Here is a 16,837-nt window from a genome sequence, read left to right on the forward strand (position 1 = left end):
AGGAGAAGATCCTGTGATCCTTGAAACACGTGCAGCTGGTGGAGAAAAAAAAGGGACAGTGGTATTTAAAAAGACACATTTTATAGAACAATGGGTACACTCTTTCACAGTAAACCTTGCTGTTAACATTACATACGTAGCACATGTGCTTTTGTTCCAAGGTCACATTTTGCCTTCCCCCACTGTGTGGCTAACCCCTCACCCCTCCCCGCTCCCCGTGGCTAACAGCGGGGAACATTTCTGTTCAGACACAGGCAAACAGCCCAGCAGGAACGGGCACCTCTGAATGTCCCCTTAAGAAAAGCACCCTATTTCAACTAGGTGACCATGAATGATATCACTCTCCTGAGGATAATACAGAGAGATAAAGAATGGATGTTGTTTGAATGCCAGCAAACATACACTGCAATGCTTTGTTTTGCAATGATTCCCAACTACGTGCTACTGGCCTGGCGTGGTAAAGTGTCCTACCATGGTGGATGGAATAAGGCTGCCCTCCCCAGAAACCTTTTGCAAAGGCTTTGGGAGTACCTCCAGGAGAGCTTCATGGAGATGTCCCTGGAGGATTTCCTCTCCATCCCCAGACATGTTAACAGACTTTTCCAGGAGCTGTACTGGCCGCGAATGCCAGGGCAAATTAATCATTAAACACACTTGCTTTTAAACCATGTATACTATTTAAAAAGGTACACTCACCCGAGGTCCCTTCTCCACCTGGTGGGTCTGGGAGGCAGCTTTGGGTGGGTTCGGGGGGTTTTGGCTCCAGGTCCAGGGTGAGAAATAGTCCCTGGCTGTTGGGAAAACTGGTTTCTCTGCTTGCTTGCTGTGAGCTATCATCTTCCTCACCCCCAAAACCTGCTTCCATGTTGCCTCCCACTCTATTGATGGAGTCAAAGCACAGGGTTGGGGTAGTGGTGGCTGAACCCCCTAAAATGGCATGCAGCTCATCATAGAAGCGGCATATTTGGGGCTCTGACCTGGAGCGGCCGTTCACCTCTCTGGTTTTCTGGTAGGCTTGCCTCAGCTCCTTAAGTTTCACGCGGCACTGCTGCGGGTCCCTATTATGGCCTCTGTCCTTCATGCCCTGGAAGATTTTTACAAATGTTTTGGCATTTTGAAAACTGGAACGGAGTTCTGATAGCAAGAATTCCTCTCCCCATACAGCGATCAGATCCCGTACCTCCCGTTTGGTCCATGCTGGAGCTCTTTTGCGATTTTGGGACTCCATCATGGTCACCTCTGCTGATGAGCTCTGCACTCACCTGCAGCTCGCCATGCTTGCTAAACAGGAAATGAGATTCAAAAGTTTGCAGGCCTTCTCCTGTCTACCTGGCCAGTGCTTCAGAGTTGAGAGTGCTGTCCAGATGGTGACAATGGAGCACTCTGGATAGGTGTGCTCCAAGCACCCACCTACTGGATCAGGCCCTGCGGGTGAGGAAGGCAGAGGAACACCTAGTTTCAGAATCTTGCCAGGGCTTAGGTGTGAGCCAGGGTGCTGAGCCGGGTCAGGATTGAGGCAGCTTTGTAAATGGGCACTGGCAGAAAAGCAGCTTCCCAGGGGACTTCACCAGCAGGGATTTAGAAGCCGGTGGGGCTTGGTGGCAGCTGAACAGGGTTTTGAAGATCCACATTTTGGACTTAGGCACCTAAGTCCCTTTGTTGCTCTAATCCCTAGTATCTCCAGGCAATGGGCTGCGTGTGCTTTTCCCCCTGCAGTGGGATGCTGTAGCAGAGAGGAAATGCCCCCCACAGACAGACGGTTATTTTAGTGGCTGTGAGAGTACCACTGGGCTTTCAGTCACTTTTTAGCTTTGCTTCTCTTGTAGGCAAACAGTCTGTTTGGGCCATTCCCAGGGGGCTAGAGTTTTACCTCAGAGGGTAACCAGATCCACTTGGGATCTAATGGCTTTTACTCTCCCAGTGCAGGCATGTCTTCAGATGGGAAGAGGACATTAAAATATCCACTAGCTGGGAGCAAGTTTTAGTTTCTACTGAGCATGGCTGGATTCAAAGGGGTGAGCGCCAGGGAATGGGCTCTGTACCCCAATAGCAATGCTCTGAGGCAGCTGGATTGCCAGGAAGTGTTAGCATAGGAGAGGGCTCATAGCTAGCTAGCTAATGCATGCTGAAAAAGACCTGAAAAGAACATTAAGGGTGCAAAGTCAAGTACTCGGGCATTAGAAAATGCCAGACTTAATGCTACCCATGCAACCTTAGTTCGGCTTCCATGCACATATACAGTAAGACAGGCTTCAACTGCAGGAGCGCAGACTCCATTTCCCACGTGAATCAGCATGAAGGTTTGAACTTAAGCCTCTCAGATCCACAGCACAGTCCCCTACTAAAGGAGCTAAAAGAGCAGCTCCTAACAGAAGTAGGCTGTTATCCTCTATGTGGACCAATTTCACAAGAGGGCTATAATACACACTTGATGAGTGAATCACACCACTATTTACTAGCCAGCAACAGTAGAACCTTCGGTATCCAAAATCCTTTGTTCTGTTCCCTGTGCTGGGAGGGGAGTATTGTCGAGGAGTTAGAGTAGCAGTTAATAATAGGTTGGCCAAGTACAGGCAGCTCTGTGGGGTGGATTATACTTACCCTTGCAATATTAGAGATCTGGGGTCTCTTCCCAACTGACTTCATCTTACAGTGTGTGTAAAATTGGGGAGGGGGAGAGAGGCTGATACATGTCTGCCGAATAGGGAGATCATAAGCTTTCCATAATATTAAGGGGTGTGACCTACCCAGAAATAGTAACAGCTGAAGAGATGACTTAAACTCATGGTCGCTGGGCTCTTAGCTCTGTGTACCTTCCCTGTGTCATGTTTCACAGTGTGTGCGCGCACACACACACACACCCCTTAGATAAAAACATAAATACTCTTGCGGGAAGGTTGCCACGTAACATAACTTTATTTCAAAGAATCCAAAATGATAACACCCAATATTTCAAAACCAGAGAGAGATGAAGCAGGCTGCTCCCTAAGGCAGGCAGAGGCACAACTCACCCCTCCTCACTCTAGGGTGTCTGGCCCAAGTCGCATGCTGCCCTACAGAGCCCTCCACCTGCAAGCAGGACCTGCAAAACCCCAGAGAATTTAAAGTGATAGAGCAGAATTCTAACACAATTTTCTATACACCGTACCCTGAGGCTATAGGGACCTGTCTGTGCACAGGGAGAATCATAGACTCATAGAATATCAGGGCTGGAAGGGACCTCAGGAGGTCATCTAGTCCAACCCCCTACTCAAAGCAGGACCAATCCCCAACTAAATCATCCCAGACAGGGCTTCATCAAGCCTGACCTTAAAAACTTCTAAGGAAGGAGATTCCACCACCTCCCTAGGTAACGCATTCCAGTGTTTAACCACTCTCCTAGTGAAAAAGATTTTCCTAATATCCAACCTAAACCTCCCCCACTGCAACTTGAGACCATTACTCCTTGTTCTGTCATCTGCTACCACTGAGAACAGTCTAGATCCATCCTCTTTGAAACTCTCTTTCAGGTAGTTGAAAGCAGCTACCAAATCCCCCCTCATTCTTCTCTTCCGCAGACTAAACAATCCCAGCTCCCTCAGCCTCTCCTCATAAGTCATGTGTTCCAGTCCCCTAATCATTTTAGTTGCCCTCCGCTGGATGCTTTCCAATTTTTCCACATCCTTCTTGTCGTGTGGGACCCAAAACTGGACACAGTACTTCCCCCGATTGCCATGAGTTTTCAAAGATAATGGCCAATGGCTCTGCAATCACATCCGCCAACTCCTTTAGCACTCTCAGATGCAGTGCGTCCGGCCCCATGGACTTGTGCTCGTCCAGCTTTTCTAAATAGCCCCAAACCACTTCTTTCTCCACACAGGGCTGGTCACCTCCTCCCCATGCTGTGCTGCCCAGTGCAGTAGTCTGGGAGCTGACCATGTTCGTGAAGACAGAGGCAAAAAAAGCATTGAGTACATTAGCTTTTTCCACATCCTCTGTCACTAGGTTGCCTCCCTCATTCAGTAAGAGGTCCAAACTTCCCTTGACTTTCTTCTTGTTGCTAACATACCTGAAGAAACCCTTCTTGTTACTCTTAACATCTCTTGCTAGCTGCAACTCCAGATGTGATTTGGCCTTCCTGATTTCACTCCTGCATGCCTGAGCAATATTTTTATACTCTTCCCTCGTCATTTGTCCAATCTTCCAATTCTTGTAAGCTTCTTTTTTTGTGTTTAAGATCAGCAAGGATTTCACTGTGAAGCCAAGCTGGTCACCTGCCATACTTACTATTCTTTCTACACATTGGGATGGTTTGTCCCTGTAACCTCAATAAGGATTCTTTAAAATACAGCCAGCTCTCCTGTACTCCTTTCCCTCTCATGTTATTCTCCCAGGGGATCCTGCCCACCAGTTCCCTGAGGGAGTCAAAGTCTGCTTTTCTGAAGTCCAGGGTGCGTATTCTGCTGCTCTCCTTTCTTCCCTGTGTCAGGATCCTGAACTCGACCATCTGATGGTCACTGCCTCCCAGGTTCCCTCCACTTTTGCTTCCCCTACTAATTCTTCCCGGTTTATGAGCAGCAGGTCAAAAAGAGCTCTGCCCCTAGTTGGTTCCTCCAGCACTTGCACCAGGAAATTGTCCCCTACACTTTCCAAAAACTTCCTGGATTGTCTGTGCACTGCTGTATTGCTCTCCTAGCAGCTATCAGGGTGATTGAAGTCCCCCATGAGAACCAGGACCTGAGATCTAGTAACTTCTGTTAGTTGCCGGAAGAAAGCCTCATCCATCTCATCCCCCTGGCCCGGTGGTCTATAGCAGACTCTCACCACGACATCACCCTTGTTGCTCACACTTCTAAACTTAATCCAGAGACTCTCAGGTTTTTCTGCAGTTTCATAGCGGAGCTCTGAGCAGTCATACTGCTCCCTTACATACAATGCAACTCCCTCACCTTTTCTGCCCTTCCTATTCTTCCTGAACAGTTTATATCCATCCATGACAGTACTCCAGTCATGTGAATTATCCCACCAAGTCTCTGTTATTCCAATCATATCATAATTCCTTGACTGTGCTAGGACTTCCAGGTCTCCCTGCTTCTTTCCCAGGCTTCTTGCATTTGTGCATAGGCAGTTGAGATAACTCGCTGATCGTCCCCCTTTCTCAGTATGTGGCAGGAGCCCTCCCCTCTCGCTCGCTCCAGCTCATGCTTCCTCCTGGTATCCCACTTCCCCACTTACTTCAGGGCTTGGTCTCCTTCCCCCGCTGAACCTAGTTTAAAGCCCTTCTCTCTAGGTTAGCCAGCCTGCTTGTGAAGATGCTCTTCCCTCTCTTCGTAGGTGGAGCCCATCTCTGCCTAGCACTCCTCCTTCTTGGAACACCATCCCATGGTCAACGAATCCAAAGCCTTCTCTCCGACACCACCTGCATAGCCATTCGTTGACTTCCACAATTCAACGGTCCCTACCCAGGCCTTTTCCTTCTACGGGGAGGATGGACAAGAACACCACTTGCACCTCAAACTCCTTTATCCTTCTTCCCAGAGCCACGTGGTCTGCAGTGATCTGCTCAAGGTCATTCTTGGCAGTATCATTGGTGCCCACGTGGAGAAGCAGGAAGGGGTAGCGATCCGAGGGCTTGATGAGTCTCGGCAGTCTCTCCGTCACATCGTGAATCCTAGCTCCTGGCAAGCAGCAGACTTCTCAGTTTTCCCGGTCGGGGCGGCAGATAGATGACTCAGTCCCCCTGAGGAGAGAGTCCCCAACCACCACCACCCGCCTCCTTCTCTTGGGAGCAGTGGTCATGGAACCCCCAACCCTAGGACAGTGCATCTCATGCCTTCCAATCGGCGGAGTCTCCTTCTGTTCCCTTCCCTCAGATGTATCATCTAGTCCACTCTCTGCATTAGTACCTGTGGAGAGAACATGAAAACGGTTACTTACCTGTATCTGCGTTGCTGGTACATGGATGCTCCCCCTTCTTCTTCTGGAGGTCACATGCTGCCAAATTTCTTCACTGTCTTCCTGTCCGCACATTGCAGCCTGCTCTGAATCTTCAAAACGTTGTGTCCATAGAAGCATATCCTGACGTCTGTCCAGGAAATCTTCAGTTTCTCTTATGCAATGTAGGGTCGATACCTGTTGCTCCAGACCTTGAACGTTCTCTTCCAATATGGAGACCAGCTTGCACTTTGTACAGACAAAGTTGCTTCTGTCCTGTGGAAGAAAGACAAACGTGGCAGGTCACAACAGCTGAACACTCCCCATCCATATTACCTTCCTTCTACAAGCTTCCTCGGGAGTTGTAATAACTACTCAGAGAAGCCGGCAAGATGTAAGCCTCAGTGGGCTCTCCCCAGGCAAACTCCCTCTGTTAGCTTCTCTGCTGTTCGCTGCTCAGCTGGTTCGCAGCTGGCTGGCTTTTTATAACAGTCAGGCCCACTCAAGGCTCACCTGGAACAAAGCACTCCCAATTCACACTTTTCAAACAACCAATCAAGTACTCGATCAAACTGTCCCCACAACAGACACTCAGATACTCACCAACACAGCCTCCTTAATGCAGCCCTTAGCGTACTTCCTCTCAGGCAGATCCCAGGGAGGAATGGGTCTATTTCTTCCTCACTACACTTTTTCCCTCAGAGAGCTGGAAGAGAAGGATTTTGGATGTTCTGGAGGTCCTGGAAATGGGAGTCTCCTGAACTTAAAGCCTAGCCTGCAAACTTGGGACAGATAGCAACACCAGTCCTGATCCACCCACCAGTCCAGCCCAAAACACTCAACCCACCTTGCCGCAGCGTGGCCTATTTCTAGCCAGCCCAGTACCCCGGACCTGGGTCAGCTCAGAATGTCCCATGGAACCCACCACGTTCCACTTGTCCAACTCCCCTGGTCTGGGCCAACTCATGAAGCCCATTCAGCCCATCACAGTGACCCCTGGCAGATGCCTGGCTATTCACCTTCTGAGTGACCAGTAGCCTGGTGACCTGAGGAAATGTCTTTGATTTGAATGGGCCTATCTGAGTGCTATGTGCCATGTGCGGGGTGGGAGCGGGAAAGCTTTGCATCTCATCCATGCCCAAGTCCACCTCCAGAAAATGCCTGAATTCCTCTTGGGGAATGCCTGTCGTATGCTGTTTGAGAACATGCCCCCTCCTCGCCCCTCCCCCACCATGCTGGCATTTCCTGTATTGTCTTTGTTGAAATGGAAAGGCTGTGAACTGGGACCTTGGGTTCCAGCACCACGCCCAGGAAAAACCACCCAGGCCAGTTTGACATTGCAGCTCCTGCCGAGCTGCTGCTGGGGTTGTGAAATGTGTTTTTCCCCCAGTGCAATGGGGTTTGTTTTTGTAACATGCCAAGCAGCTCTCCTGAGAAGGATGCAAACGTCATTCTTCATCTCTTCTACAGGCCAGGTTCTTAGGCTGTGCCAGCACGTCTGGCCCTGCCTGCTGCTGCTCCCTTCCCCCACTGCCTGTGCCCACTCACTGCCCTCCAGCAAGGGAACTGGCAACTCTGGTAAGCTGGCAGTGACATGAACCAATTGGCAGAGCCTTGGCAGAGCTCCTTGAACCGAGTGCGATTTGGAGATTGGCACACAGGAGTGACTCTGCCTCCCAGACAAATACATGCAGAGGGCGCCACGGGTCAGGCTTGTTGCAGGAGACAGTTGGTGATCCAGAGCAGAGAAGCACAAAGGATCACCGAGTACTGACTCAGTGAGATATTAAAAAAAGGGCTTTATTAAGTGAACGAGGCAGAAGCAATTACCTTGTGTAATAAATAAGGAAACAAAATGGGACTTTGACCCACCATCTCACAGAGTGTGGGTGGGGAGCTCCCGACTTGCCGCGCTGTTCATCACACGGACTCGGCCCCTTCTCAGTGCCCTGCCCAGCCCGACGGCGGAACGCCATCACTCAGCTGGCCAGGTTCCACCGGCGCAGATGATGGTGTGCGGGCCAGAGCCAGGGCGTTTGGATGCGAAGAAGAAAGTCTGAGGCAAAAGTGGGGCATTTAGGTTAACTCAGCCATTTGTCTGTGGATACCCAAAATGGGTCAGTTTTGTCATGCTTCGTTTTCATCATTCAGACCCCCAGTGCCCTTCCAGCCCCCTCTACAGCCTGCTCAGCCTCACCTGAACCCCCACCTCCTTCACGGACTAAGCCACTCCTGTCTGCCTGACCTCAGAGACCACTGGATACCTGGCTCTCTTCCCCACGCAGCCCAGCTCCAACTCACCTGCTGGGACCATCGGGGGGGAGCTTCTGAGGTGGCTTCTGGCCCGTGGAATCCCCCTCACAGCTGCCTCCTGAGAGCAGACACCTACCCACAGTTGATAAGCTCTGCTCAAATTCACAGCGCTGGCTTTTTGCTGCCCTGTCCTCTCTCTGCCTTCCTCCTCACGCTCCCTTCCCCACCACACTCACCTCCCTGCCTGCTCCCAGCCCCCCTTGTTACATCCCCACCTGCCCCAGCCAAACTAACGAACAACTCTGCTCACTCAGCCACGGGCTGGGCATCATGTTATCATCACAGGCACACTACTAATGCTGCCCACCAGCCCCTTCCCCAGCTGTGTGGCCTCCTTGGCAGTTCCTTTCCTGCTTTTTCTGCACTATGAGCTGCTAGGGCAAGGACTGTGTGATGTCTCCTGCGTGTCTGCACAGAGCCTGGCGCAACAGGGCCCCGGCCCAGCTCACCAGTGGGTGCTAAAACTCTTCAATAACACTTGGCACTGATGCAGCGGGTTGCCTGTTCCAAGCCCTGAACAAACAGCTGTTGACAGTTGTGACATCCCTGGGAGCAGGTCAGGGTCATTACCCCCATCGCACAGCCAGGGGAAGTGGCTTGCGCAAGGTTGCCCAGCATGTCAGTCAGCAGCAGCCAGGAATAGAATCCAGGTCTGCTGACGTCCTGCCCTGTACTCACACCTAATCACAACACAGGAGCAGGGAAATAACCCAGTTTTTTGGCCTATTAATGGACTAGGGCCCTGCTTGTGTGCTTGGTTGCCTGAGGGGCCCCCAAAGCCACCCTGACCGGACCCTGGGAAACCCCGCTGCACCAGCCTGGTGGAGAGGTGGGTGGCAACAGGAGGCAAAATCAGACTTTGAAAGGTGCAGGGGATGTTACCTTTACCCCAGCCCCCCAAGCTGCGCCAGCACTGGGGCTTGGGCCTCATAAATGAGAGTATCCACTGGAGCTGAAATGCCCTTTCCCTTGATCTCTGGCCTTTCCAGCAGTAGGCAGGGCTCTCTGCAGACCAGAGTGGCAATGCCCACACGGGTCGTTATCAGAGCATAGCTGTGCAGCTCTGGGCCACCAGCAGAGCGGCAGGCGTTACTCCAGCCTCGCTGTGTGGGGTTCCACCTCGTGAGTGTCATGGACATAGATGCCCCCGGGATCAGCCAAGATGCCCCCATATGGATTTAGGGGCCCCATGAGGGGGAAGAGAGCACAGGCTGCAGGAGGGTAGAGATAGCACTGCCACAGGACAAAGGTCTTATCCTCACCTGAAGCCTGAAATCTGGGCAGGTTCCCTGGTGTGAGGACAGGTAGAGCACACAAGAGGTAGGACTGTGCTTAACCCTTTCGTTGCCTTCCTGCTGCAGAACACCAGGAATGAAGCTCCATTAATGGACAGAAGGCGCACAGGGGAAACTTGGCTGTAAAAACTAACAGTGTGGAGAGGGACAGAGTGTCTCTCCGCAGGATCAGGAGGGGAGCCTATTTCAAGGGGCAACAACAGCGTCAGCAGGAACGTGCATAATGAGACTTTGGACAAAGGAATCTGTCCCTTCCGTGCAGGCTGGACTAAGGACATGGATGCATGTGTCCTGTAAGAATGCATTACTGATCAACCCAAGGGTCAGCCCAGACAAGGGCTGGGGGACCTGGCTGGGAGCTCGCGCCGCACACGGTCTCTTTTTTTAATCTCTTGTTGTTTCCAGGGTGGTTCTGGGCAGGGATTCTACATGCTTCTCTCGGGGATGAACAGTTCTTTGTCTTTGCATGGCCATAGCTTGATCCAATTTTTTGGTGTTATTATTTACAACAAGGAAAATATTCAACAGCAACATTAAACTTTCTTTCACCTCACACAACCCTTTCTGCTAATGCTCCCAGGGCGCTTTGCAAACACCCCTGTGGGGGAGGTGATCACACCTGGTAACTGCTCACAATGCTGGAGCATAGGGGGTTACTCACTGATCTGAATCCAAACTGGGTGGGTAGAGAACAACTGCGACTGTCCGATGACTGCTCAGCAGCCAGTGTGAAACAGACGGTGGGCCAGAGGAAGGATATCCAGGGGTTAGGGTATTCACCTAGGACTCAGGACATCTGGCGCAGGTCCTTGGGTGACCTTGGACAAGTTGCTTTGGGCTAGAATATTAGCCCATCTTTAAGCACCTAAATAGCTTTAAAAATCTGGCCCTTGGCCTCTCCCTGCCTGAGTTCCTCAGCTGAGACTCGGGGGTAATGGCCTGCCCCGGGGGTGCTGAGAAGATAAATGCATCAACGTTGGTGAGGCTCTTGGCTACTCCAGTGATGCGGGTCCTATTAAAACCTAAAAGATCGAATTCCCAACCCCACCTTTCGCAGAATCATCAATCAGCCCACAAAGAATCACAACCGTTTACAAAAATAACAAAGGTGGGTGCTCTCTCTTTGGCTTCTTGGTTATAAGCCCGCAGGGGGACGGACACTTGGGTCACTGTTCCAAGTGGTTAGCTGCAGCCAGGAGGACTACTAACTTTACTTTGTATTGAATGAAGGCAGTGAGTGTCTTGGGCTCACCTGACTCCAGGAGCTGGGGCTTTAGGAAGCACACCCAGTAACGGGAGACTCTCAGTATACTCAGGAGAGCTGGCCCCATTGGATAACTAGAGCTGTTCCTCCCCCACTCCTCCCAGCTGTCCCTAATCATCGCCCCCCCCCAGGAGTTGCCGCAGACTCCAAGGGCTGAAAGCGTGGCAGAGATGGGCGGGGGGGGGGGGTGCTTGCCCTGGCTTGGGGGCGCCCCTCCAGGGCTGGCCATGGGGCACTTTCCACTCCCCAAAGAGGAAATAAATAAATAGAGGCGAAGCCAGAGCAAAGGGCCGCTTGGCCGGGGAGCTGCCGGGCCCCCGCAGGGGCTGCCCCACTGCGCCCCCCGGCACGGCGCACCGGGGTCGCCAGCCACCAGCGCGGAGTCGCCCAGGCCAAGCCGGGGGCTGGCACTGCCCGCCGGCCCCCTGCTCCTCCAGCGGGGCCGCACGTGGGGCACTTTCACTTTGAGTCTTCCAAAGCCGCGGCCGGCCGGCCGGGCGCTGGTCCCCGGGGGCTGCTCCGCGCCCCCGGCCCGCTCTTGCCCCAAGTTGGCTGCGGCCGGGGCGCGGAGAGCCGGCTCCCATTGGCAGGGCAGGGCCGGCTCCGCCCTCTTCCGCCCGGCCCCGCTATAAGTAGGTGCCGAGCCTGGCCGCTGCCTGTGCCGGGCGCCGCTGGCCCTGAGCCATGGAGCGCTGGGTCTACGGCTCGCTCTGGGCCCTCTTCGCGGGCAGCCTCCTCCTGCGACTCTCCCGCTCCCAGCTGCTCCTGACTCGGGCCCTGCTGCACCTGGGGCTGCTGGCCCTGCTGCAGTGCCTGTGCCAGGCGTGCCTGCCTCTGCCCCTGGGCGCCACCCTCGCCGCCGCCGGCTGCTTGGCCCTGGGGCGCGTGGCCCAGCGGCGAAGGCTCCCTGTGGCGGGGAAAGTGGTCTTCATCACAGGTGAGTGAGCCCGGCCTCCCTCCTCCCCGGCGGTTAATGTTTAATCCGCCCGTTTGGAGCTGGGACACCTGTGTTCCTGGGCCGCCTGTGTGTGCCAGGAGCCGGGTGAACTTGTCTCTGGTTGGGGTGCGTGCCCGGCCGCAGTGCCGGGCGGGTGACTCTGTGTGTGCGTGCGCACGTCAGTGTGATGGTGTGATGTCAACGGCACGTGTTCACACTAGGTTCCTGCACCAGGACTCCTGTGTCCTGGGGAAAGGGCCCCCCCCCCCCCCGCCTGTGCAGAAGAGTCTCCGTTCTGAAGGCTCAAAGTGGTTCAGATGCCTGCGGTGGGGCCTCCTGGATCTGCATGGGGCTAGGTCGTGAGGCTCTGACCTTCTGGAAGGCCACGGCGATGCAGCCCACTGTATCGGCTGCTGCAGTGCCTGGGACCGAGGGAGGCAGGATGCCCCTTGGAGCAGGACATGGTGGTGTGTTCAGAGTCTGCTCTGGGGCTTTTCTGCCATCAGAGTGGTCCCCGCAGGCGGTGTTATAGCCTCAAGACCAGGGGTTCCTCCCAGAACCCAGGGTAAGTTACACTTGTATCACATGGCACCTGCCTGTAACTGTTCCCACTCCATGGGCAAGGCCTACCACTGCCTGCCCCATAATAACACCTTCCTTCCACCTCCTCCTGCACTTGGCGATCTCTGCCTGGCCTAGCAGAACAGACAGTTGTCCCGTGTCCCGGGCTCCTGCTCTCTCAGCTGGGTCAGCAGAGCTTCGACTTGCACTTAGAAGTGCTTTTCTGGCTGAAGGACTGTATATCTACGACCCAAAGACAAACCCCACGGCTGCCCCGGGCCAGCCGGCTCAGGCTCCGGGGCTGGTTCTTTGCTCTGCAGACTTCTGGGCTTGGGCCCGAGCTCAGAGACCTTCCCACCCTGCAGGGCCTTGAGCCTGGGCGCAGTCCGAGCCTAGAAGTCTCCGCAGCAATGAGACAGCCCCACAGCCCAAGCTCCAGGAGCCTGAGAATTGTCCCTCGAAGATGGCATCTCCAGTGTGGTGCTGGCACGCTGCCCCACGGCTGTACGGCTGGCTAGCCTTGGGCTGTGCTGCTGCCGGGAATGAGTCTCTGGCACTTCCTCTTGCTCTCTGAAGCCTGGTGGCCTGCTGGTACTACATGGCTGTGCTCACCGGTCTGACGGTGAAGCTGAGAAAGGGCCGATGAACACCGTGAGGTACCCTTTTATGGGAGAAAGCATGCACCAGTGAGGAGGGCAAGGTCAAGGGAGCCTGGGCATCTCGGTCCTAGCTCCAGCTCTGCCCTTAACTAGCTTTATTAGTGAATCTTCCAGGGCTTCTATTTCCTGTTCTGTAAAATGGGGCCATTCATTCACATGCGTGTGCGCGTGCGCACACACACGCCCTTGGAGAGTGCCAAGCTGTCTGTTGTAATGGCCATGGGCTTCCCTCTCTAGGCGCTGGCAGGGAGGGCCGAGGTAGCTCTCCATGAGCGCTTCTTGGATCCTGATCCCTCCTGGAAGGAGCCCACTGACTGATGCAAATCCCAATACTCTCCAACAGGGTGAGAGCCTTGGTCCGGGAGCTGGTGTGATGTTGGCACGTGGGGGACGTTTGGGCAGGTGCTTCCCAAGGGAGCAAGGCCCATCTCCTTGCAGGAAGAGTGGGGTTTGCTCTTGCTCCAGCAACTGCTGTTTGATGGAGTAGAGGTCCTGCAGTGGCAACGGCCTTGCCAAGAGAGGAAGGTGGGAGTGGAGGAGGGCCTATGGGAGGAGATGAGGCCAGAGGGACTTCACTGGGGCAGACTTGGAGGATCAGAGCATGACTCTGGCAGTTGGGGAGCTGTGGGAAGGTGGGAGGTGTTTCCATGGCCATAGAGCCGGGAAGGTGGCTGCAGAGCAGAGTGCAGTCCGGAGAGTGGCCTCGAGAGGGAGCTCCAGAGCTCAAGGTGAGAGCTGACAGATGCAGCAGGTGTGAATGAGTGATTCAGCTGAGCGAAGGTCAAGGCAGCAGCAGATACAGGCCATGCTAGGGAAGGAAGAACAAGTGTGTTTACTGAAAGCCGCCGCGCGTGATCTGCGTGTGCACACGTACCGTGTTCCTGAGCGCGTGGATGTTTGCCTGCGTCCGCACATGTGCATGTCTCTCTCAGGTCCCTTGGCATTCCCAAAGTGCCAATGACTCCAGCTCTCGATGCAGTGTGCTGACCCGGGATGTGGCAGAGCGTGTCGAGTGAGGCCTGTGTGTGGCACTGCGTGTATAACTGGTGAGTCAGCGAGTGGAACGAGGTGTTCTTGCCTGGAAGGCAAGGAAAGGACACTGCAGGCCTGCAGGGTTTGCTGTTAGCTGGCATTACCTTGTGGTTTCAGGTGCAGCTGGTGACCTGGGTCAGTTAGTAGCTGTGCCCTGGCCCAGACCTCTTGGCAGGGCTGGATGCCAAGTACTTCATTCAGGCAGGACGGGCATCAAATCAATTTAGCGTTTGCATAATCAGTAGCCCCATTCCCTGGGGAGTTAATTCAGGGCATGCTCTGCGTGTGTCACTCCCTCAGACAGAGGCACCCAGTCCCCAGGAAGAGGTGGGGGCCTTTGTCTTCCCCAGCCCCATGCCTTAGGGGCAGGGCAGCCTGAGGCAGCGTAGTGAGGCTCCTCTCTTCTTGCACAATGCCAGCTGCAGGAGCGTGTGGCATACACAACCAGCCTCCAGCTGGCAGCTCTTCTGCCCTCACTCCCTCACCATCCGCAGGAGGTTCCTGTTGGGCAGTGAGTTGGACAAGTTACCTATGCAGTGTGTAACAGCAGTATTTTCTCTACTGTGGGTGCAGCAGCGCTGGTACCTGGTTCAAGTTGCATTCACAGTTTATTTACCGGAGTTTTTCACTTTTTGGACCCTGGATGCAGGCTGTGTGAGAGCTACGAGAATCTGCGTTTTGCTGCTCGATGTTGCTGCATCGTGAGCTGATTCAGACTGGAGTGGATAGACAGAGGGACTGCTTGTTTATAGAGCATTTTTAGAATATAATAGCTGTGTAACCCAATGGGAACGGGTGGTGAAAGCCTCTTCTACTGGCTGGTCCACAAAGCAGAAAGCAGTTCCTCTTGCAGCTCAAGTGGTACAGCTCTGAGCTGGGTATCTGCCAGACTCTAGGCCGTGCTGCTGATCTCTGGGGCATGTGTTGGGGGTGGGGGGCTGTCACTCGACAGACAGATTTCTTTAAAACGGATTTTGTGTCAAAACCAGGATGATAGGGCAATTGTGGTGGGAAGCGGCACACTCCAGGTGTTCCTGTGGCCATCCCTCCTGCATGTTTGTTTGGGTACTGGGGGTCACCTGCTTGAGGGTGGAGAAGCAGGATCCATGTAGGTGGGGAGGACTGAGCTGGCAGATGTGCTGCAGGCAGGTAGTTGCTCCTGGCCCTAGCCAGGTTCCAGATGTCCATGGGCAGCTGTAGTGTGTTCTGGGAAGTGAGTGAAGATGGGGACTCCCTCATGGGGCTGTCGCACTTCCTTATGTTTAGCAGTTTTTAGTCAGTAACTTGTAAGTGGGGAGCACAGACCTCCACCCTGGATGGGGTGGGGAGCCCGGCTACTGATGTTTATGCACTGAACGAGAAGAGTGTGATGGGATGGGACCGGCATGCCCTGTGGTGGTAAAGGAAGCATTAACTCTCTTGCCCTGGGAAAGAGCACAGCTCTTTGCCCTGATTGCAAAGACACTAAGGGGGCAGGGAGAGAGGAGATCCATCCTCCCACTCTGGACAGGGTAACGGAAGCCCGTGGGAACAACCACTCCTGCAAGACTCCAAATGCTTTAAGCTAAGGAAAAAGCTGCAGGATGCCGGGAGCCCAGGGAAGGGCTCTGGGAGCAGCTGAGCTGTTATCCTGAGGGGCTTGCACTAAGTGGGCTCAAGCCAGCCTGCCAAAAACAGCAGTGTGGACGGGGCAGCTCCAGTGGAGACTCTGATTTGACACCTGAGCTCAGCCCCAGGTGATTGGCTGGGCCTGAAATGCTCCTCGATGGCCATGGAGGCTGTGTCTGGACCCACCCAAAACGATGGCAGGTGGAATTCAGTATTGATCGATTGTGAAGCCAGGCATATTGGAGGGCAAACGGGAACTGCTCAAACACCTGGCAGGGTTCAAAGCGAACTGCCATTCCTGAGCCAGCTCAGAGAGGTGCTGGCCAAAGGCCACCTCCAGTCTCCTCTAGCCCAAGGCAGATACTAGAGCTGGCACTGTCTGGATTCCGGCCAGGACACTGCGTGCCAGCGGTAGCATTAGCACTGATAACCAAGCTGCTGCTGTCCATGGATGGAAGGTGGGCAGACGTCCATTCGCATCCTCCTGGACCTCTCCAACATTCCCCATGGTTAAGACACAACAGTCCGTACCCGTGGTAGTTTCCAGTGGCTAACTACTCTCTGTGTTAAAATTACTCCTTATTTCCAGTTTTAATGTGTCTAGCTTCAACTTCCAGTCATTGGATCAGCTTAGACCTTTCTCTGTAAATTGAAGAGTCTGTTGTTCAATATGCAGGTACTTACAGACTGTGATCACCCCTTAGTCTTCTCTTTAAGCTAAACAGATTGAGCTCCTTGAGTCCCTCACCTATAAGACAGCTTTTCTAATCCTTTAATCATTCTTGTGGCTTTTCTCTGAACCCTCTTCAATTCATCAACATCCTTCCTGAATTGGGGGCACCAGAACTGGACACTGCCAGCAGCATGTTCCCCAAACTGGTGGTATGTCTGATCATACAATTTCACCAAGCCAGGAACAAATGTGCTTCCAAAATACTACTAGTTATTATGAAGCCACAGAAAATCTCCCTCGGGCCTCGCCCCTCATGCACCACCCAGACAACCAGACTTTATGATGAAAGGCTATTAAAACCAAAGTTCATCACATCTTTGGTTCTTCTAGACCCAGAGAGCCACCCACTCACCCAGGGGCAATTTGGCTTCAGGATCTCACCAAAAAACCACACTAATGCCAATCCTCTAGTAAACTAACCTTTTAATAACTTTTTATTAATAAACCTTTCATTTTAAAGTGAATCGTATATATTCCAGTTGATTTCAGAGTCTGGAGATCAGTATGATAGTAGTAATGTTA

The 16,837-nt window shown here is 53.4% G+C and overlaps 1 protein-coding gene across 2 annotated transcripts in view; it reads left to right on the plus strand.

Annotated features, from left to right (window-relative positions):
• Positions 1-11,414: 11,414 nt before the first annotated feature.
• HSD11B2 (hydroxysteroid 11-beta dehydrogenase 2) overlaps positions 11,415-16,837 on the plus strand; it is a 54,570-nt gene continuing 49,147 nt past the window's right edge. The window contains exon 1 of one of the 2 annotated variants that reach the window (XM_038368426.2): positions 11,415-11,722. In XM_038368426.2, coding sequence (XP_038224354.1) covers positions 11,470-11,722 — 253 coding nt within the window. In that variant the 5' untranslated portion in view covers positions 11,415-11,469. Of the gene's footprint in view, positions 11,723-13,900; positions 13,989-16,837 lie in introns of those variants that run through there. The other variant, XM_043494799.1, reaches the window with a different exon arrangement.

Source organism: Dermochelys coriacea, chromosome 12 (genome assembly GCF_009764565.3).
Source record: "Dermochelys coriacea isolate rDerCor1 chromosome 12, rDerCor1.pri.v4, whole genome shotgun sequence".
Classification (NCBI taxonomy): Eukaryota; Metazoa; Chordata; order Testudines; family Dermochelyidae; genus Dermochelys; species Dermochelys coriacea.